The sequence below is a fragment of the Bufo bufo genome, chromosome 1 (genome assembly GCF_905171765.1).
Source record: "Bufo bufo chromosome 1, aBufBuf1.1, whole genome shotgun sequence".
In the NCBI taxonomy this organism is placed as follows: Eukaryota; Metazoa; Chordata; class Amphibia; order Anura; family Bufonidae; genus Bufo; species Bufo bufo.
This window is the reverse complement of record NC_053389.1, coordinates 407,358,748-407,382,639: the sequence shown is the minus strand read 5'-3', so window position 1 is coordinate 407,382,639 and position 23,892 is coordinate 407,358,748. Positions and strand designations below refer to the sequence as shown.

General features: G+C 45.9%; 1 protein-coding gene across 3 annotated transcripts in view; it reads left to right on the top strand.

The window, feature by feature from the left end:
• The window catches only part of PPP2R2B (protein phosphatase 2 regulatory subunit Bbeta), a 421,403-nt gene that overhangs the window by 222,736 nt on the left and 174,775 nt on the right, over positions 1 to 23,892 (top strand). The window contains exon 1 of one of the 3 annotated variants that reach the window (XM_040406226.1): positions 19,829 to 20,164. The exons of the other annotated variants lie outside the window; for them this stretch is intronic. Coding sequence (XP_040262160.1) covers positions 20,095 to 20,164 — 70 coding nt within the window. The 5' untranslated portion in view covers positions 19,829 to 20,094. Of the gene's footprint in view, positions 1 to 19,828; positions 20,165 to 23,892 lie in introns of those variants that run through there. 3 annotated transcript variants of the gene reach the window in all.

The following is a 23,892-nucleotide window of genomic DNA, read 5'->3' as shown; positions in this document are numbered from 1 at the left end:
TCTTTAAAGCTATGATTTTGCTGATCACTCTGCTATCTAGGCACACTGAAGTTAGTTGGAAGGAGTGTTCCTGATTCTGGATCTTACTCGAGTGAATGTCTCACAAGAGAACTGGTTACAGTCCCTTGCAGAGGGAGCTCTTGTATGTGTTTGCTTTAACCTCTCTGTCTGGAACTCCCACTCCTGGTAGGAAGTAGGACCAGCCCACTCATACCAAGAGAGGAGGAACAGGGTGGTTAGCCCTGTTCCTGCCAACCATACCTCATACGCTGGAATACATGGCAGAAACATAAGAGAATACATAACATTAATAAAAAATCTAATACATAACTGGGGTACTGCACATGGTGCATCCTGGGCATCCAAAGATCTTTGGAAAAATGGAAGCGGTTGGCTTTTTTCTATTGTCCAGTTTTGATAAACTTTTGGTTGCTTTTGGCGGCGAACAGGTCTGAGCATACACAACCCCATGTGCAGCAAGCTGTGATGCACTGTGTGGTCTGACCCCTTTATATTATAACCAGCAATAACACTTGTTACTTGTGTTACAGTAGCTCCTTTCTGGGATTGGACTAGACAGCTATAATTTTCTCCCCACATACATCAATAATCTTTTGGCTCCCATGACCTTGTCTCCATTTCATTGGTTATCTTTTCTTCGACCACTTTTGGTAGGTGCTCACTAGTGATGAGTGAACTTCATGTTTTGAAGTTAAAGTTCTGGTAACGGAATGCATAATGAAGAGGACTCCTGCATAAGGGAAATCAGACAGATCAGTTTTGCAGCCCATAGACTAATATTATGACGGAATGCAAACTGGAATGCCTCTACGTTATGCATTCAGTCATAGAATTCCGTTATGGCCCATGGTATCAGAATCCATGTCTGAATTGCCAGAAAACCAGAACCTCGAACTTCAAAACATGAAGTTCGCTTATCGCTAGTACTAACCACAGCATACCAGAATACCCCACATGATCTGCCATTTGAGAATGTTCTGATCCAGTCATTTAGCCACCACAATTTGGCCCTTGTCAGTGTCACTCAGATTTGTACCCATTTTTCGGTTTCCAGTACATCAACTTCAAGAGCTGACTGTTTAGGGTGCCCTCACATATTGCAGAATTTTTCACAACAAAATATGCAACATCAAGAAAACCCCTATGTTAGCCTATCGGGCTGAAAAGTGTTTAGCGCGGTCCAATCACAAAGGAGAGCATCACGGTCAGAGAGAAAACAAAACTCACCTTCTCCCTGGCTGTGACGCTCTCCTTTGTGATTGGACCCCGTTACAGCCAAGGAGAAGGAGACGCCATTTGAGAAACCCTGGCGTCTCTTCCTCCCTGTTCCGATGCAATTAATTAGCATACTAAGCGGAAGAATTTAACAGGGGCACATTGGACGAACAGAGCGTCGCATAGGAAAAATAGTAAGCGCTATTAGATCCCTGCTTTATGCCCTACGTGCTACTTATTTTATAATGTCTGGACCCATGAAAGGTCCTCTAAGTACCAAGGTCTACCGGGCGCAGGGGCAGGATCACAGGGGAATCGGGGCACCATAGCTGCTCTTACCGGGAGGCATTCATGCCGGGTAGGGGCAGCATGGTGCAGTACCGCCCCCTCAATTAAGACCGACACATCGTAGCGCCGTAAGAAGGAGGAAAAAGCTGCAGGGTGGTGGATCAGGGGGAGGTGACCAGGGCTGAATCGGTCAGCACCACTCTCCTCCGAGGTGAGGTAGGGGACACCAGTGTTTGGCATCCCCTGCCAGCGCTGCGATTGGCTGGAACAATGCTCCAGCCAATGGCACTGCTAAAGCTGCACAGGAAAGGGCAGAACCTCCCTGCATGCAGCCATTGTAGCTTGTGACTGCATGCAGAGAGGTTCTGTTCTTTTCTGTGATGCTGTTGGCTTGCTGGGACTGCTATTTCAACCTTTCCTGAAGAAAGAAAAGAACATCTGGAATTGCTGCACTGATTTTATTTATTTTTTTCATTTGCAGCTGTGCCAGATCCCTAAACCACCCTCCGTCCCTGCCCTTTTTTTTTTGCCGAAAATATAACTTTTTTTTTTTTTTTTACAGACTTTTTTTTAAGAATTTTTTTTCGCCTTTTTTCTCTTCTAAATTTAATTTCAAATTAATTTCATGTGTGAAAGCACAACATACACACCCCTCACACAAAATAAACGTTTACACATTTCACACGTCACACCCCAATAAAATAAAAATGGCCCATCCATCCCAGCGAGTATACTGGAGAGGCATACATCATCCTTGCCTGCGCTACTGAGTCTGCCAGTGAGGGAGAAGAGGATGCCATCTTCCTCTACTTCTCAATCCCCCCCATCATCATCATCATCTGATAAGGGACCCTCTAGAAGGCACCCCAGGGTAGCAGCAGAGGCAGCCCCTCCCAGAGTGATCCCATATGGACCCCACCCCCTGACAATTATCAGCCCCAAATTCCAGATTTTGTGTCAAGCTCCCGAATACAGATAGACTGTGCGGGCTTCACTGAACTACATTTTTTCAAAATCTTCTCTGAAGATTTTGTAAATTTAATGGTGGCCCAAACCAATTTATACACCCAACAATTATTGATCAGAACCCTACATCGGCATATGCTAGATCCCTAGGTTGGACCCCAGTAAGTGCAGCAGAGATGATGACGTTTTGGGGACTCGTGCTGCATATGGGTGTTGTAAAGAAGCCAAACATTAGACAATATTGGAGTTTGGACATGTTTTACCAGACTCCAATTTGCAGTAAGACCATGACCCGGAAGCGATTTGAGTCCATTAGGAAATTACTGCACTTCAATGACAATGCACAGTGCCGACCCCAAAACGACCCAACGTTTGACCGTCTGTTCAAGGTTAGGCCTGTCATTGACCACTTTAACAACAAGTTTTCTGAGGTGTACAACCCAGATAAAAATGCCTGTGTAGATGAGTCCCTATTACTTTTCAAAGGGAGAATTAAATTCTGCCAGTACCTGCCTAGCAAACGGGCAAGGTATGGCATAAAGATATACAAACTTTGTGAGAGTAGCTCCGGGTACACCCACAAGTTCTGCATTTACGAAGGGAAAGATTCCCGGATAGAATCCCCAGAATGCCCCCCATCCTAGGAGGTAGTGGGAAAATCGTGTGGGACTTACTGCACCCACTGCTGGATAAGGTTTACCACCTCTATGTGAATAATTATTATACCAGCATACCCCTATTCCTGTCCCTAACTGCCAGAGGTACTGTGGCTTGCAGCACAGTGCGTAAAAATCTGAGAGGCTTCCCTAGATCCCTGGTAGGGCAACCACTGAAAATGGGTGAAAGTAGGGCTCTCCTCCATGAGAACATGCTGGTGGTTAAGTATAAGAACAAGAGGGACGTCCTTGTACTGACCACCATTCACACTAACGCCAGCTCCCCTGCTCCTGTACGAGGTACCACAACCACTACCCCCAGTTTGTATCCTGAACTACAACAGGCACATGGGAAGGGTGGATCTTTCAGAACAACTTCTGAAGCCCTACAGTGCTATATGAAAAACTAAAGTGTGGTACAAAAAGCTGGCCGTACACATTGTAGAGATGGCAATGTGCAAGGCGTATGTGCTATTTCAATCTGCAGTTCACACAGGAAGTTTCCTTCAGTTCCAAGAGGTTGTTGTATACAGGGCCGGTGCAAGGATTTTTGCCAACACAAGCAAAGCTACATTTTGCACACTTTTCCTCAGTGTGGTCCTGGTATCTTCTCTCTGCTTCAGACAATCGCTGGTTTGAGGACTGTATTTTTCGCCCTCTAAGACGCACCTAGGTTTTAGAGGAGGATAATAAGAAAATATTTTCCATTACACCTCAGGTCAGACCAGCAATCAGACCCCCGATGTTAATCAGACCTCAGATCAGACCCCCATGTCAGCCATCATGCCCCCCATGTCAGCCATCATGCCCCCCATGTCAGCCATCATGCCCCCCATGTCAGCCATCATGCCCCCCATGTCAGCCATCATGCCCCCCATGTCAAATCACCCCCCTCCGTCACATTTCTCCCTCTCCATGTCACATTTCTCCCTCTCCATGTCACATTTCTCCCTCTCCATGTCACATTTCTCCCCCTCAAAACCATGTCACATCATGATCACATCATTACCCCCTATTGTCACATTTCAGGCCCCATCCCCATGTCTACAGACATTGTCCCCCATCCCATTATGTCACGGTCACCACCCCCCCTCCATTTATGATTGTTGTTTGTGTAATAATTTTTTGAAAACACATTTATGCCGTGCACTCTGGCGCTAGTGCGCTCATCAGTGATCACCTACCCACCTGTCCTGCTGCTACGGCAATCTGGCTGTGTATGAGTCAGACTCACAGATACAGTCAGCTCCAGTCCCTGCTGCCGCCAGCGCAACTCGCCAGTCACACACCCCTGGCCTGACCCCGTGACCGTGTTGCTGTGCTGCCGGGCCTGTGCTGCTCTGTGAGTGCGCACACGCAGGCTGGAGCGGCGCTGCAGTGCAACTCACAACTGATTTTTTTAAAAAAGAGGTAAATTTTTCCGCCCTCCCCAAGGGTGCGCCCCTAAGGCAGCCGCTTGGTCTGCCTTATGGTAGCGCCGACCCTGGTTGTATATATGCCTGTACACTACTCACAAAAAGTTAGGGATATTTGGCTTGTGGGTGAAATTTCAGGATGAATCTAAAATGCACTCCAACCTTTACAGGTGAACTTAATGTTACCTATAATGTGATTGAGTAAGTTTACGGCATGTGTGCTGGATTTCAGCTGAACAGAAGCCAGAAGGATTCCGCCTGTTCCTAGTTTAGTCAATGGGTCCAGCGGTGAACAACAATATCCGGCTAGGCTGGTAGGAACAGCCTGTCAAATGAGTTAAACTCAGGAGTGAAGCTAGCCTTAGCACTCATTGAGTGCCACTGCCTCTTCGACCAGCTGATTGGTAGGGGTGCTTATAGACCACCGCCGATCTCCTATTCATATCCTGAAGATAGGCCATCAATATGAAAATCCTGAAAAATGCCTTTCAAGGGGTATCCGGTTTACAAGTTCTCCTATCCACAGGATAGGGGATAACTGTTGGCCCCCACTAATCTAATAATCACAAGAACGGGAACCCTTTACCCCTCGGGGGGCCTCCTGAAATGAACTTAGCAGCAGATAGCCGAGTACTGCACTCTGCTATTTCCAGGTAGGGAGTGTGCAGCATACCCGACCTACTGCTTTGTTCATTTTAGGGAGTTATGCGGATTGTGGGGTTCCTTTCCTTGTACCGCTGGGGCCCCCACAGATCCTGTAACTTGACACAACTGGAATTCCCCTTTAAATATTTCTTTTCCATACATATGTTGTCTTCATAGTGGTAGGAACACCGTTTTTGTGAACTCCAGTATGCCAAATCCTTCTCCTTACAGTTCATTGAAAAAAAAATCTGTATTTTTGCAGCCACCACTAACAGTGACTCAAGACCGTATGCCCTACGTCTGTTGTGGGCTGCAGTCACAGCATTGCTATCTATGCAGAGGATTTGAATTTCAAAGCAATATATAAAGATCTAATCATCTATAAATTAACAGATTGTTTGACTTAAAGGGGTTGTCTAGGCTTTTACTATTGATGACCTATTCTTGGGATAGGTCATCAATATCAGATCGGCTTGGGTCCGACACACGGCACCCCCGCTGATCAGCTGTATGGGGAGACGACGTGCCCACGTGCCGTCTTTCTTCTTGTTACGGCCATTGGTCTTTGCAATAGATCGCAGTAGCGAACAGGAAGGGAGACGACGGGGTGTCGGACCCCCGCTGGTCTGATATTTGTGACCTATCTTGAGGATAGGTCATCAATAGTAAAAGCCCGGAAAACCCCTTTATCTGCAGCATGAAGTTAAGAGGACATTTACTTTAAAGGCGTATTCTCTTCTCAGACCTTTTTGGTGTATGTAGAGATGGTGTTGCACAAAACAGGACCTGCGTCTATTAGATATTTATGGCAGATCATGTCCCCTTTAATGTTCTCATTTCCTTTGATGCTTCAAAGAAAATAGCTGGCATTCAATTGAGACAGGTAACTGTGCCCGCTGGTATTCCAGCATGTTGTATGTGAGAAGTATTCCAGCTGAGTCTACGGCTGGTTCTGCTGTGTGTAGTGTAGTGGAGCATGGAGAGTGTGAAATTTGGTAGATAAGAGATGTCTAAAGTGGGGTCACTGAGCTCACAGACTGTATTAGGAAGATATCGCCAATATGTCAGCTGATCAATGGGATCAATCTTTTTCATTACAATTTTCTTTCATTACATCTGAGCGGCAGTCATTGATTTTTCATTGGAATGTCATGACTACAGAAAGCTCATGTGGGGGAGTCGAGACCTTGTCTGACACACAAAATCTAACCGGGACTGTTCATTGTGTAGGAAAAGCTTGTTGCTTCAGCTGTTCAGTAGTCTGTTCAGTGTTTCTGCCATGGTAACGGGCACTTCTTCCATATGCCACAGGTATCTGCTAATACTTTAAGTGTTACAGTGTGTGTATATATAGTTTTTTTTATATAAAATGTATTTATTCCCAGATTTACATAACACAGATAAATCGAATAAATCACAAAAAAAATGATAGATATATATATATATATATATATATATATATATATACACACTAGCTTCACACGGGTACTCTATTTTGATATATCAACAGTATCCACTATAACAGTGACCTCCACAGCCCCCCCCTCCCCGCACAGTGCCCCATCCCTTTTAAAATGGGACCTCCACAGCAGCCAACCCCCTTAACGTTGACCTTTACAGCAGCCTGCCCCTTTAACAGTGACCTCAAAGGCACCCGCCCCTTAAAGGGGTTGTCTGGGTTCAGAGCTGAACCCGGACATAACTCCATTTTCACCCAGGCAGTCTTCCTGACTTGAGCATCGGAGCAGTTCATGCTCTGATGCTCTCCTTTGCCCTGCGCTACTTCGCGCAGGGCAAAGGCATTTTCTGGAGTTCTGGTGATGTACCGGGCTCTCCATGGGGCTGCCAGGAAGCCCGGTGGTGTCACCGGCAATGATGGGCAGGCTTTTGCGCTGCCCTAGCCAGTAAAACGGCTAGGGCAGCGTTAAAGCACGCCCATCAGCCGGTGACTTCACCGAACACACTGCCGGGCGGAAGTTTCCACCCGGCAGTATGTTGTTGTAAACAAAAGAGCCCATTCCCTGTGTGATGCAGCGCAGGGCAAAGGAGAGCATCGGAACATCAGGGGGGCTGCCTGGGTGAAAATATGGGTATGTCCTGATTCAGCTCTGAAGCCGGACAACCCCTTTAACACTGATCATAGGTTACAGTCCCCTTAACTGACCTCCACAGCCACTGCCCCTTTAACAGTGACTGCCACAGTACCCCGCTCCCTTAGCAGTGACCTCACAATTCCCTGCTGCCCCTTTAATAGTGGCCTCCACAGTCCCCTCTCCCTTTAACAGTGACCTCCACAGTGGCCTGCCCCCTTAACAGTAACATCCACAGCGCCCTCCTCTTTAACAGTGACCTCCACAGCGGCCGCCCCTTTATTAGTGACCTCCACAGTACCCCATCTCATTAACAGTGATTTCCACAACACCCTGCCCCCTTAACAGTGGCCTCTACAGCAATCTGACCCTTAACACGGACCTCCATAGTGGACCGTCCGCTAAATTGTGACCTCTACAGCAGCCTGCCCCTAGGGTGGCCAGAGGTCTGGTTTTAGGCCGGACAGTCCGGCTTTTAGACTCCCTGTCCTCCATGTGACGCAGGGCCTGGACGGACACAGGGATGTTCTTTTGAACAGCTCACTTGCAGAGAGTAGCATGGTGCTGTCTGAGAGTGAGCTGCAGGGAGAAAGTCTCCCTCGCTCGCACCCTGCAGCTGACAGAAGTTGATATCTAAATTTTTTTTTTTCAATCCCTGTCGGCTGCGGAGTGGGAGGGGACGTGGCTTAGTAGGACCTGGGGGCAGGGTTTTTAAGTCCGTCTTTTGAGGGTGGCCTGAATGGGCACCCTACCTGCCCCCTTGAACTGTGACCTCCACAGCACTCCGCTCCCTTAAGTGTCATCCACAGCACCCTTCCCCTTTAAAGCTGACCTACAGCAGTGAAGAAAAACGGCTGGGTTGTTATGGAAACTTGGTGTAAAACTGTGTGTATGTGGAGACTAAGGGCCTGCGAGCTTCTATTGGCTGATAAGGGTCATGTGACCAGGTTTCTATTAGCTAATGCATTTTTTGGGAATATCTCATGCAGGGATGTCCTTTTGAACAAATCAATTTCAGACAGTAGCACAGTGCTGTCTGACTGTGAGCTGCAGGGAGAAAGTCACCCTCCCAGCCTTGCAGCTGACAGAAGTTGATTTTCACCTTCATTGTTTCAATCCCTGTTGGCTGTAGAACGGTCTTGAACGGTGACCTCCACAGCACTCCGCTCCCTTAAAGGGGTTGTCCGGTTTTGGGGACATCGGTGTAATAGTACTAGAGTGACATACATACATGCTTGTCCTACCTTTGCCACATATTTCTGAAGCCCCGCTTTCATATAGGAAATTCTTAGCCGGAAGTGACTGTTTTCTTATACTCGGTGATGTACCAGGTCTCTTGCAGGCGAGCTGAAGCCTCTTCTTCCGGCTGCTCAGGGAGCCCGGTCACGTCACCGGCAGTGATGGGCGGGCTTTAGCACTGCTCCAGCCAGTAAAACGGCTAGGGCAACGCTAAAGCCTGCCCGTCAGAGCCGGTGACATCACCGAACACACTGCTGGGCGGAAACCTCCGTCCGGCAGTGTTATTGAAAATAAGAGCCTTTGTCCTGTGCGATTTAGCGCAGGGCAAAGGAGAGCATCGGAGCATGAACTGCTCCGATGCTCAAGTCAGGGGGGCTGCCTGGGTGAAAATGGAGGTTTGTCCGGGTTCAGCTCTGAACCTGGACAACCCCTTTAAGTGTCATCCACAGCGCCCTGCCCCTTTAAAGTTGACCTACAGCAGTGAAGAAAAATAGCTGGGTTGTTATGAAAACCTGGTGTAAAACTGTGTGTATGTGGAGACTAAGGACCTGTGAGCTTCTATTGGCTGATAAAGGACATGTGACAATGTGTATGGCAGTTGGGACCTGCAGGCTTTTATTGGCTAATGTACGTCATGTGACCAGGCTTCTATTGGCTAATGCATTTTTTTGGGAATATCTCAGGAACGGTACATGCTAGAGAGCTGAGACCCGGTCTACAACCTTCTCGGACACCTGATGTACCTGTGTGCCAATTTTTTTTATTGTAAATGCGACAGTGCGGATTCCTTTAGCGGACATACAGACATACATGCATGCATACATACATACATACATATATACATACATACATACACACACATAGCGTTATTTATTATATGTGGTAATGTGTACAGTAAAATAACTAAAATCCAGAAAGCTGAAGTTTCAGCAAAGTGTAGTTTGCTGAGACAGATTTTATTTGGACTGGTGGGTAGGTTTGGTAGTGGGATTTGCCAGTCCACACACTTCCAGGACACGTATTACCTTTAGCTGAGGAGATCACAGGTGAGGTCAGCTGGGCTGTAATCAATGAGGGATAAACCAACCCTCAGTGTATGAGTCTGGGAGAGAGAGGATTTTGGAAAAAGAAGCCTACAGAGACTCTGTGTGGTCTCTGCCAGGAGGGCTGAGGGGCCAGGAGGCTGTGTAAAAGCCTGAGTTTTGGGGGGCCCAGCAACGCCTGAGGAAAGAGGTTCGCACGGTCAGAGTCGGGAGGGCTTCTGGACCATATCCCCCCAAAGGTACTGGTGTGGTCACAGCCAGGAGGTGAGGTAGAGACGACCTATGTATTAGGTAGTGCCTAGATAAGCAGGTGTTTATTTTGCGATGTTTGTTTATGTCTGTGCTGGTGCTGAAGAGTCAAAAAAAAGCACCATTTGGGCTTGAAACCCGTTGTCTGAGGAGGAATGGGTCAACGCCACCCTGCTTGAGAGCAATCCCATATACAGTGAGGAACAGAAGTATTTGAACTTCCTGCGATTTTGCAAGTTCTCCCACTTAGAAATCATGGAGGGGTCTGAAATTCACATTGTAGGTGCATTTCCACTCTGAGAGACAGAATAAAAAATATATATATAAGGAAATCACATTGTATGATTTTTAAAGAATTTATTTGTCTTGCACTGCTGAACATAAGTATTTGACCACCTGAGAAAATCAGTGTTAATATTTGGTACAGAAGCCTTTGTTTGCAATTACAGAGGTCAAACGTTTCCTGTAGATATTGACCAGGTTTGCACACACTGCAACAGGAATTTTGGCCTACTTCTCCACACAGATCTCCTCTAGATCTATCAGGTTTCGGGGCTGTTGCTGAGCAACCCAGAGTTTCAGCTCCCTCCAAAGATGTTCTATTGGATTTAGGTCTGGAGACTGGCTAGGCCACTCCAGAACCTTGATATGCTTCTTACGGAGCCACTCCTTGGTTATCCTGGCTGTGTGCTTCGGGTTCTTGTCATGTTGGAAGACCCAGCCACGACCCATCTTCAATGCTCTGACTGAGGGAAGGAGGTTGTTGCTCAAAATCTCACAATAAATGGCCCCATTCATCCTCTCCTTAATACAGTGCAGTTGTCCTGTCCCTTTCGCAGAAAATCACCCCCAAAGCATGAGGTTACCACCCCCATGCTTCACAGTACGGATGGTGTTCTTGGGATGCAACTCATCCTTCTTTTTCCTCCAAACACGACGAGTGAAGTTTAGATCAAAAAGTTCTACTTTGGTCTCTTCTGACCACATGACTTTCTCTCATGCCTCCTCTGGATCATCCAGATGGCCATTGGCAAACTTCAGAGGGGCCTGGACATGTGATGACTTGAGCTGGGGAACCTTCCATGCAATGCATGATTTGAAACCACATGACGGCGTAGTGTTCTACCAACAGTGACCTTTGAAACTGTGGTCCCAGCTCTCTTTATGTCATTGACCAGCTCCTCCCTTGTAGTTCTGGGCTGATTCCTCACATTTCTTATCAGTGATACCCCACGAGGTGAGATCTTGCATGGAGCCCCAGTCCAAGAGAGTCTTTAGCCTCTTCCATTTTCTAACATTTGCTCAAACAGTTGCTCTATTTTCACCAAGGTGCTTGGCAATTGCCCCGTAGCCCTTTCCAGCCTTGTGGAGGTCCACAATTTTGTCTCTGGTGTCTTCTGACAGCTCTTTGGTCTTGCCCATAGTAGTAGTTGGCGTCTGACTGATTGTGGGGTGGATAGGTGTCATTAAAGAGCTCAGACAGGTGCTACTAAGTTAGATGAATAGGTGGAGTAGAGGTGGACTTTTTAAAGGCACAGTAACAGGTCTTTGAGAGCCAGAACTCTTGCTGTTTCTCAGGTGTTCAAATACTTATGCTCAGCAGTGCAAGACAAATAAATTCTTTAAATATCATACAATGTGAATTCCTGATTTTTTTTTTTTTAGTCTGTCTCTCATAGTGGGAATGCACCTACAATGTGAATTTCAAACCCCTCCATGATTTCTAAGTGGGAGAACTTGCAAAATTGCAGGGTGTTCAAATACTTCTGTTCCTCACTGTATATCTCAATTGAAAACCAAACTGAAATCTTTTAGGTAGGGGGAAGAAAAAATATAAAATAAAATAATAGGGTTGGATATGTGTGCACACCCTTAAACTAATACTTTGTTGAAGCACCTTTTGATTTATTACAGCACTCAGTCTATTTGAGTCAGCATGGCACATTTTGACTTGACAAGATTTGCCCACTCTTCTTTGCAAAAACACTCCAAATCTGTCAGATTGCGAGGGCATCTCCTGTGCACAGCCCTCTTCAGATCACCCCACAGATTTTCAATCTGATTCAGGTCTGGGCTCTGGCTGGGCCATTTCAAAACTTTAATCTTCTTCTGGGGAAGCCATTCCTTTGTTTATTTGGATGTATGCTTTGGGTCATTGTCATGCTGAACGATGAAGTTCCTCTTCATGTTCAGCTTTCTAGCAGAAGCCTGAAGGTTTTGTGCCAATATTGACTGGTATTTGGAACTGTTCATAATTCCCTCTAGCTTAACTAAGGCCCCAGTTCCAGCTGAAGAAAAACAGCCCCAAAGCATGAGGCTGCCACCACCATGCTTCACTGTGGGTATGGTGTTCTTTTGGTGATGTGCAGTGTTGTTTTTGCACCAAACATATCTTTTGGAATTATGGCCAAAAAGTTCAACCTTGGTTTCATCAGACCATAACACCTTTTCCCACATGCTTTTGGGAGACTTCAGATGTGTTTTGGCAAAATGTAGCCTGGCTTGGATGTTTTTCTTCGTAAGAAAAGGCTTTGGTCTTCCAACTCTACCCTATAGCCCAGACATATGAAGAATACGGGAGATTGTTGTCACATCCAGTACTTGCCAGATATTCCTGCAGCTCCTTTAATGTTGCTGTAGGCCTCTTGGTAGCCTCCCAGACCAGTTTTCTTCTCGTCTTTTCATTAATTTTGGAGGGATGTCCAGATCTTGGTAATGTCACTGTTGTGCCATATTTTCTCCACTTGATGATGACTGTCTTCACTGTGCTCCATGGTATATCTAATGCCTTGCAAATTCTTCTGTACCCTTCTCCTGACTGATACCTTTTAACAATGAGATCTCTCTGTGGACCATGGCTTTTGCTGTGGGATGCGACTAAGAAAATTTCAGGAAAGACCAACTAGAGCAGCTGAACTATATTTGGGGTTAATCAGAGGCACTTTAAATGATGACAGGTGTATGCTGACTCCTATTCAACTTGATTTTAAATGTGATTGCTTAATTCTGAACACAGCTACATCCCCAGTTATAATAGGGTGTACACACTTATGCAGCCACATTATTATTTATTTTTTTTGTTTTCTTCCCTCCAACTAAAAGATTTTAGTTTGTTTTTCAATTGAGTGGTACAGTTTATAGGTCACATTATAGGTGGAAAAAGTTCTGAAATGATTTATCTTTGTCATTTTTTTACAGCAGATGCCTGACATTTTAACAGGGGTGTGTAGACTTTTTATATCCACTGTAAATATATATATATTTATATTACTGTATAATCAATATGACAACTAAGCCAGTTGCCAGTTTTGATAAATCTCCCCCACTTTCTTCTGTGGCTCCTCCATGATGACCTCCTCACCAGTGTTCAGTTCAGTTAGATTACTAGTACAGAATGTGACATCTGTCCTGCTAGAAGAGATCAGACCTGGCAGACTCTTAATGTAGACTTGGCACAGGAAGAGAGAAACAAATTCTTGTGCCAGTCAGTTGGCTGCTAAAATGTAAGGCAATGAAGGTAACCTATTGAATGGGCACTTTGGTGGCAGTAACTTGTGTGTGAGCTCTGTACTTATTTTATGGTCACTCAGTACCTCTGATATATAAACCATATATTAAACAGTTTATATCATGCTTTCTTGTTATATTTTTAGCTGTGCACAGTAGGCAGAACTGACAGGGCCTCACAGCAAATTTTTGTATGAACAACCACACACACCACCACCACCACCACCCACACACTTCTTCGCAAACTTGGAACTTATTTTACTGCAGTGGCATGCCTAAGGTGTTTGGCACCAGGGGCGGGTCCTTTCCATGGCACCACCCGCAATACTTTAAAAAATTGTGTACCCTCACAGTAGTAGTGCCCCTCTTAAAGTACTTATCCCTTCATTGTGCCCCCTTCCCAGTAGTTATGCCCCATCGTGCCCCTTCACAGTAGTTATGCCCTCACTGTGCCCCCATAACACTTATGTCCGTTCACAGTAGTAAAACTACTTACCTTGTCCCGTTCCTGATGCCCCCATCCAGCTCTCCCCTGCAGGCACAGATGGCTCTGCAGCACTGTGTGGGAGGAGCACAGGCAGACTCCCGGGTTGCAGGCTGAATGGTGGAGCAGGGAGCAGAAGGCTCCGCCGGCCTGAAGGAGTGCAGGGAGCTCAGCGGTCAGTGAGTGACAGGATTGCAGCTCTCCAGCAATGGGCGCTTTCATCTGTATTGATGGAAGCGATCATTGCTTCTGGCACCCGGGGCGGAACAACGCCCCCCCTCCCTCCATGGCACGCCACTGTTTTACTGTCATTTTTAGCATGACTTTATTGTTTTTTAACATTTACAGCTGCTGACGGAGTTTATATTTAACTTAACCCCTTTAAACCTGCTTTGCAATTGTAATAGACATGTCTTCTTTACCTCTTAATAACCACAAGTATTTTAGCCTCTGTACCTTTCATACTGCAGCCACAGATGCCCTATACAGTTCTGTCATGGGTTCACTCATATACGCGCTCACCACATACATGGACGCACTCATACACACAGTCACCACATACATGGACACGCTCATACACACAGTCACCACATACATGGACGCACTCATACACACAGTCACCACATACATGGACGCACTCATACACACAGTCACCACATACATGGACGCACTCATACACACAGTCACCACATACATGGACGCACTCATACACACAGTCACCACATACATGGACACACTCATACACACAGTCACCACATACATGGACACACTCATACACACAGTCACCACATACATGGATGCACTCATACACACAGTCACCACATACATGGACGCACTCATACACACAGTCACCACATACATGGACGCACTCATACACACAGTCACCACATACATGGACGCACTCATACACACAGTCACCACATACATGGATGCACTCATACACACAGTCACCACATACATGGATGCACTCATACACACAGTCACCACATACATGGACACACTCATACACACAGTCACCACATACATGGACACACTGATACACACAGTCACCACATACATGGACACACTGATACACACAGTCACCACATACATGGACACACTGATACAAAGTCACCACATACATGTACATGCTCATAGATGCGCTCACCACATACATGGATGCACTCATACACACAGTCACCACATAGATGGAAGCACTCATACACAGTCACCACATACATGGACACACTCATACACACAGTCACCACATACATGGATGCACTCATACACACAGTCACCACATAGATGGAAGCACTCATACACAGTCACCACATACATGGACACACTCATACACACAGTCACCACATACATGGACACACTGATACACACAGTCACCACATACATGGACACACTGATACACACAGTCACCACATACATGGACACACTGATACACACAGTCACCACATACATGGACACACTCATACACACAGTCACCACATACATGGACACACTCATACACAGTCACCACATACATGGACGCACTCATACACAGTCACCACATACATGGACACACTGATACACAGTCACCACATACATGTACACACTCATACACACAGTCACCACATAGATGGAAGCACTCATACACACAGTCACCACATAGATGGAAGCACTCATACACAGTCACCACATACATGGACACACTCATACACAGTCACCACATACATGTACATGCTCATAGATGCGCTCACCACATACATGGACGCACTCATACACACAGTCACCACATACATGGATGCACTCATACACACAGTCACCACATAGATGGAAGCACTCATACACAGTCACCACATACATGTACATGCTCATAGATGCGCTCACCACATACATGGATGCACTCATACACACAGTCACCACATACATGGACGCACTCATACACACAGTCACCACATACATGGATGCACTCATACACACAGTCACCACATAGATGGAAGCACTCATACACAGTCACCACATACATGTACATGCTCATAGATGCGCTCACCACATACATGGACGCACTCATACACACAGTCACCACATACATGGACGCACTCATACACACAGTCACCACATACATGGACGCACTGATACAGTCACCCCATACATGGATGCACTCATACACACAGTCACCACATACATGGACGCACTGATACAGTCACCCCATACATGGACACACTCATACACAGTCACCACATACATGGACGCACTCATACACAGTCACCACATACATGTACATGCTCATAGATGCGCTCACCACATACATGGATGCACTCATACACACAGTCACCACATACATGGATGCACTCATACATACAGTCACCACATACATGGACGCACTGATACAGTCACCACATACATGGACGTACTCATACACACAGTCACCACATACATGGATGCACTCATACACACAGTCACCACATACATGGATGCACTCATACACACAATCACCACATACATGGATGCACTCATACACACAGTCACCACATACATGGACGCATTAATACACACAGTCACCACATACATGGACGCACTGATACACACAGTCACCACATACATGAGCGCACTGATACACACAGTCACCACATACATGGACGCACTGATACAGTCACCACATACATGGACACACTCATACACACAGTCACCACATACATGAGCGCACTCATACACACAGTCACCACATACATGGACGCACTCATACACAGTCACCACATACATGTACATGCTCATAGATGCGCTCACCACATACTTAGACACACTCATACACACAGTCACCACATACATGGACGCACTCATACACAGTCAGCACATACATGGACGCACTCATACACACAGTCACCACATACATGGACGCACTCATACACACACAGTCACCACATACATGGACGCACTCATACACACAGTCACCACATACATGGACACACTCATACACACAGTCACCACATACAGTACAGACCAAAAGTTTGGACACACCTTCTCATTCAAAGAGTTTTCTTTATTTTCATGACTATTAAAATTGTAGAATCAATGAAAAAGACCGGCACGTCTATGGGATGGCGTCCCAATGTAGAATCAATGAAAAAGACCGGCACGTCTATGGGATGGCGTCCCAATGTAGAATCAATGAAAAAGACCGGCACGTCTATGGGATGGCGTCCCAATGTAGAATCAATGAAAAAGACCGGCACGTCTATGGGATGGCGTCCCAATGTAGAATCAATGAAAAAGACCGGCACGTCTATGGGATGGCGTCCCAATGTAGAATCAATGAAAAAGACCGGCACGTCTATGGGATGGCGTCCCAATGTAGAATCAATGAAAAAGACCGGCACGTCTATGGGATGGCGTCCCAATGTAGAATCAATGAAAACCGTGCACCGTGACCATATACAGCAGTGCCGACCTGTGATTATTATATTAAAATTGTAGATTCACACTGAAGGCATCAAAACTATGAATAAACACATGTGGAATTATATATATAACAAACAAGTGTGAAACAACTAAAAATGTCATATTCTAGGTTCTTCAAAGTAGCCACCTTTTGCTTTGATTACTGCTTTGCACACTCTTGGCATTCTCTTGATGATCTTCAAGAGTTAGTCCCCTGAAATGGTTTTCACTTCACAGGTGTGACCTGTCAGGTTTAATAAGTGGGATTTCTTGCCTTATAAATGGGGTTTGGACCATCAGTTGCGTTGAGGAGAAGTCAGGTGGATACACAGCTGATAGTCCTACTGAATAGACTGTTAGAATTTGTATTATGGCAAGAAAAAAGCAGCTAAGTAAAGAAAAACGAGTGGCCATCGTTACTTTAAGAAATGAAGGTCAGTCAGTCAGCCGAAAAATTGGGAAAACTTTGAAAGTAAGGGCTATTTGACCATGAAGGAGAGTGGTGGGGTGCTGCACCAGATGACCTGGCCTCCACAGTCACCGGACCTGAACCCAATCGAGATGGTTTGGGGTGAGCTGGACCGCAGAGTGAAGGCAAAAGGGCCAACAAGTGCTAAGCATCTCTGGGAACTCCTTCAAGACTGTTGGAAGACCATTTCAGGTGACTACCTCTTGAAGCTCATCAAGAGAATGCCAAGAGTGTGCAAAGCAGTAATCAAAGCAAAAGGTGGCTACTTTGAAGAACCTAGAATATGACATATTTTCAGTTGTTTCACACTTGTTTGTTATGTATATAATTCCACATGTGTTAATTCATAGTTTTGATGCCTTCATAGTCATGAAAATAAAGAAAACTCTTTGAATGAGAAGGCGTGTCCAAACTTTTGGTCTGTACTGTACATGGACGCACTCATACACAGTCAGTACATACATGGACGCACTCATACACAGTCACCACATACATGGACACACTCATACACACAGTCACCACATACATGGATGCACTCATACACAGTCACCACATACATGGACGCACTCATACACAGTCAGCACATACATGGACGCACTCATACACACAGTCACCACATACATGGACACACTCATACACACAGTCACCACATACATGGACGCATTCATACACAGTCAGCACATACATGGACGCACTCATACACACAGTCACCACATACATGGACACACTCATACACACAGTCACCACATACATGGATGCACTCATACACACAGTCACCACATACATGGACGCACTCAAACACACAGTCACCACATACATGGACGCACTCATACACACAGTCACCACATACATGGACGCACTCATACACACAGTCACCACATACATGGACGCACTCATACACACAGTCACCACATACATGGACGCACTCATACACACAGTCACCACATACATGGACGCACTCATACATGCACTCACCACATACATTCTTGGACACAAAAAAAAACTTTATCTGGCGCCCTATTGCTTGTGTGAGGAGAAGCTTTAAAGACAACAATAAATGGGGCACCGGCCGTGTGCACCTCCGAATCACAGATGCGGACCCATTCACTTGAATGGGTCAGCAAACCCGGAAATGCGGTGTGGAAGCACGGATCGGAACCTCACGGAAGCACTACGGAGTGCTTCTGTGGTATTTCTGGCCGTGCCTCCGCACCGCAAAAAAGTAGTGCATGCACTACTTTTTTGTGGTGCTGATCGCGGACCCCATTCAAGTGAATGAGTCTGCGATCCGGATGCGGTTGCCCCACGGTCGGTGCCCTTGCATTGCGGACCGGCCAGCACAAGCCCTTAGTAAAAGTGAGTATGACTTATTGTAAGGGCAAGCGACCTCTGGAACACCAGCTATTGTCAAACTGCCACTCCCAGCATGCCCTATTCACTTCTATGGGAATTCTGGGGACAGCAAAGTAAATGGGCATGCTGGGAGTTGTAGTTTGAGCACAGCTGGAGTGCCATCATTCTGAGCCTTTCTAACGGACATCTGTCACCTCCAGCAAGTCCTAATAAGTACATGTACAGAAAACTGACTCGGGATCAGTCATTGATATGCCCATAACCACCCCCGTCCCCACAAACCAACCATGGAATGCGCTGAGAGGACTCCTGTGCATGCGCACACAATGGAGAGGACTCTCTATGCATTCCATGGCCAGTTTGTGGTCGCATTGCACAGGAATGGGGGCTCAGTATCCACATGCAGATGGCTGATCTGGAGTGTATATATGTATTGTACTTTTATAGCGCTTGCAGGAGGTGACATTCCCTTTAAAAATGAAATCGCCTTTCATTTGCACAGAACTTTTAACCTCTTCAGGGCTTTGGGATTTTTGCTTTTGTGGCCATTTTCCAGCACAAGACCTGAAGCTCCTGGGCGGCATTAATCCCCCTCACCTATAGCACTGAATGGGGCTGGTGCTGGGGGTGCAGCAGGATCATTCTAGTGTGCTGGATGTGTCAGCAGCAGCCCCCACACTGCAGCAGTGCTGGAGATGGGGGAGAGGAGCAGCCTGTGCTGACGCAGAGGACAAGCTGTAGAGGAGGAGCCTGAGCCCAATGCAGCATCTGACTGTATCCAGGCAGCAGCAGCAGCAGCCAGGTGCAGAGCATCTCACCCCATCTCAGACCTGTGGGCGCGGTGACCTGTTGGACCTCAGCATGTACTAGAAGTGCCGGCAGCACCCCCTGGCATCGTCCCCTCTAGCGCATTCTAGCCGTCTACATTGGTGTTGGGCATGGCGTACCCGGGGCAGCTCCCTCTCCTCCTCTGCTAGAGGCTGCAGGAAGGATCATGGATACTGGTGTCATTCTGTCTGCCGCTCAGAGAAGTAAACGGGCTGTAAATGGAGGAGGACATTGATACCCGCAAGATTAACAACAGTTTCCTGCGCGATCACAGCTATGCCACAGAAGGTGAGTGCCACCCCTCTCTCCACACCGGCCCCAATATATTACTCCACATCCCAAGCAGGAGATGCTCCAGGAACCTAGAGGAACTTGACGTGGCATCTCCTTCTGATATAAATCCCAGGGTGTGCTCCTTCCTTATCATACAGGCCATGCAAAGGTGTCCGGGGCCTGATCCTGGAAAGGATCCTAAATGGCTTAGAAGATATGCCAGGGTTAAAAACATTCTACTGATCACCAAGAACCATAAGGAGCCCTTTATGGTTTCTCATCTATCTCACATAATAGCAGTCATAATGGGGGGTCTACCGGTCTCATTGGTCCCTTGCTGTAGGAACTTGAATTATTTGGGCAGAAGGCCACAGCCATAAGAGGCTTTAACCTGCACACTCCCATTCATCTAGTAGGATTAACAGAATGTGTTTGGAGGAGACTTTATAATTGACAGTATAACTACTCTCACCGTTCTTGAAGGTTTCTTCAATTATGTCAGGCTTGTACTTGTCTAGAGGTTTGACTACTAGTCACTCGTCTGGATGGTCTACTACTTCCTTCTCTTGTGAAGGCTTCTTCTCTAAATCTTACATCCTAGACACATGGGGTCAATCCTATTTATGCTAGTGATGACTTGCACGTCTTCAGACGTATTAAGCTTATGTGTGTTTAATGCCTTGAGAATCATCATGTAGAATGAGGGTGAAAAGTGATGATACGTGAGATTGATGTTACATCAGCTGTTGATGGGCATATTCTGTGGATGCAGTTATGCAAAAGGTTTTGAAGGGTTGCGCGTTCTATATAGCTGATGACTTCCTTTAAGGTTCGTGGGTGGTGGCTTGTGTCTGGTAATGGGCTTTGTTCATGGAGTGAGTATAGAAGGGGTTAATGGTAAGCAGCGATGACTTACAAATCAGAAGTCGGGGAGGTATGTTGAAGATCGGTTGGGAGTGGTGAACCATACTGTTACCATGGGAAACCTAAAAGATTCTGCATATTGCTGATATACCGTAACCGTTTCCATCAGGGTTACATTCAGGTTGTACTGGGATTTTAGGCCTGGTGTAGATAGGTTGTGCATGGTTTGACTACCTGGTAAGAGGAGGTGCCTTGTGGGCATGGGCGGGGATTCCAGCTTTGTTTGAGGGGTTGTATGTGTACCAAGGCCTTTTGCATTTAAGAGCAGATGATGGTACTTCCTAAATTCAATCAAGCCCAAAATACTTGGTGCTTCTACCAACCTGTAAGAGGAGATATCTGCAGTTAATGATGGCCACCATCTCTATTGACCCTTATGTAGCCTCCATAGAAATGTCATGTTTTCAGCATCCAGTTAATAGCTTACAAGAAGGGTCTTCCCACGTTAATAAGCTAAACCCCTAATAACGAGACACATTATTGTAATGATGGCAGCAGTTGTCCCTTTCATTAGCCTTTGCCCTGGATGCCATTCACTAGAGAATCATTTCCAGTCTAGGCCTTTCACAGGGTGTGGTGAACAAATGGATGCCAGAGCGAGGGTGAGCAGTTGCCTGATTCCACCCCTAAGCTTTTTATACATGTAGTGCCGAATATTGTGCTTTATTCCGTGAATGGAGGAAAAATCCTGAACGGTTTGCATGGATATCAAACTACCGTATATCCCAGTTTGATAATACAAGTCTTGATAAAACCTCCTTTACTTCACTGTGAACTGCAGCCAAGTGATAAGAAGTCATGGACAATTCAACTGTCTTTGTTGTTTCTAGCAACCAATCACAGCACAGCTTTCATTTCATATTCTGCTCTTGAAAATTGCAAGCTGCTCCGTAATTTGTTGCTATGGGCAGCAATGGCATCTGCCCCAATTCATACTGCATATTCTAGCCATCCATTTCCATTGGTAAAGTTGCAGTGTTCTGTGGGTTATATCAGGTGGTGGTTCATCTCACAACTGCTGTCTCTCAAGGTGGGCACCTGATCATTGGGCTGAGTTTATCCCTCAGAGATGATTCAGCTGCAGTTCGAAGATTGATCCTTCAGGCCTTGTCCACAACCAGTAAAACGGAGTCAGCAAGGAGGTCCATCTTTCCAAATGTTGAAAAGCCATTATTATTGCCACATATTTAATGCTTTAATGTGTAAACCCAATGAAAGGTCTGTGGAGGTTCTACTTCTGAAGCATGGAGTCTTCAAATTACACACATCCCTCACCACCACGACACCCATCGTGTAAACTACGATCCAGCAAAGTGTTAAATTTTCTCATGTATTACATAGCGATGCTCGGCTAATGATTATAAATCTGTTAGTTTTATGCTCTCCTTAGAGGGTGCACAAGTCAGTAACCACTGCAACATGCCTCGACTACATTGATGGCCGCCCAGGGACCAGAGTGTGTTCTATACTTAGCCGTGGCATCCAGTGCGAGGAATTCTGCTGTCTTCATCATACTGGCATCCATTTGTCTTGTCCGTGTGTGAGACAACAGTGTCTTGCTAATTTGTTCATCAGTAATATATGTACTGCAGTCATTTCTACAGGGAGGCGAAGGCAAGCAGAGAGGTGCTAATGCAAGCGGGCATTCTACATAGACTATCAGTCATGACATTGCCTCATGTTTCATATAATCAGCAGGAAGGTGACATTTCCTTCTCGCTCATGAGGAATAGACAAAATGATGCCGTCTCTGGCCCCTATATCGTATACGTCTGTGTATTACTCGATCTCTTTGTGTGGAGAAGTCAGCAGGGAGCCACGTGTTGGCACGATAAATCAGAATAATGCAGATTCACACCCATGCCGTTGGTACGAACACGTCTCCTGCCTCCATTTTACTAGAGCTAGTTAGTATAGGTAATGGTATAGGTAAAGCTCACCTTTAGCTCATAGCAGTCGCCTGTAGTGCAGCACGGTCTAATTGGGGTATACTGCATAATGTGAGGGAGGGTTACGGCACAATGGACTGGCATGTTCTGTGCCTTCAATCTCTACTGGTGACAGCTGAACTCGTATTTGCCCTTTTTAGGACCTTCTAGAGGATATACAGGGATGCTTAATCTGCGGCCCTCCAAACTACAACTCCCAGCATGCCCTAATAGCTGTAGGCTATGCAGGCATGCTGGGAGTTGTAGTTTTGCGACAGCTGGAGGGCCTCAGTTGGGCATCACTGGTCTAATAGATGATGATTTTGGTAGCAACCAATTTTGTTAACAGACAACTTGGTATTTTTGGAAACATGGATGTGCCGGGTCAGTGGTTCCTCCAGTATAAAGAGAACCTGTCCTTAGTTGGCACCATCTCTCCTGGAGCATCCGTTGTCTGAGAGGAAGATTTATGACACTGTCTAAAAGGGAAACAGTCTTCGTCGCGTATAGCAACAAATTATGGCACAGCTTTCTTAAAGTGCTCTTCAAAAATGAAAGCTACTTTGTGATTGGTGACCATGAGCAATAAAGACAGCAGTTTTTTTTTTTTTGGTTTTTTTTTTTAGACCGTTTTAAAAAATGTGCCCTAGTGTGTTCCACTGTTAGAGGTTGTTCAACCATTTAATATCTTTTAATTTTTTTTAATAACCACTGAGAATGGTTTAAAAAAAAAAGAAAAAAAAGAAATACCTTTATGATCCCCTACAACTTCCCCGACCCATCTCGGGTGCCTTGCCGATCCCTACTTCCTGGTCCAGTTTTCCTGTGGCCATTTGACTACGGCATCACATGTTCCAGTTGATCAGTAAATAGAGACCGTCTGAGGACCCA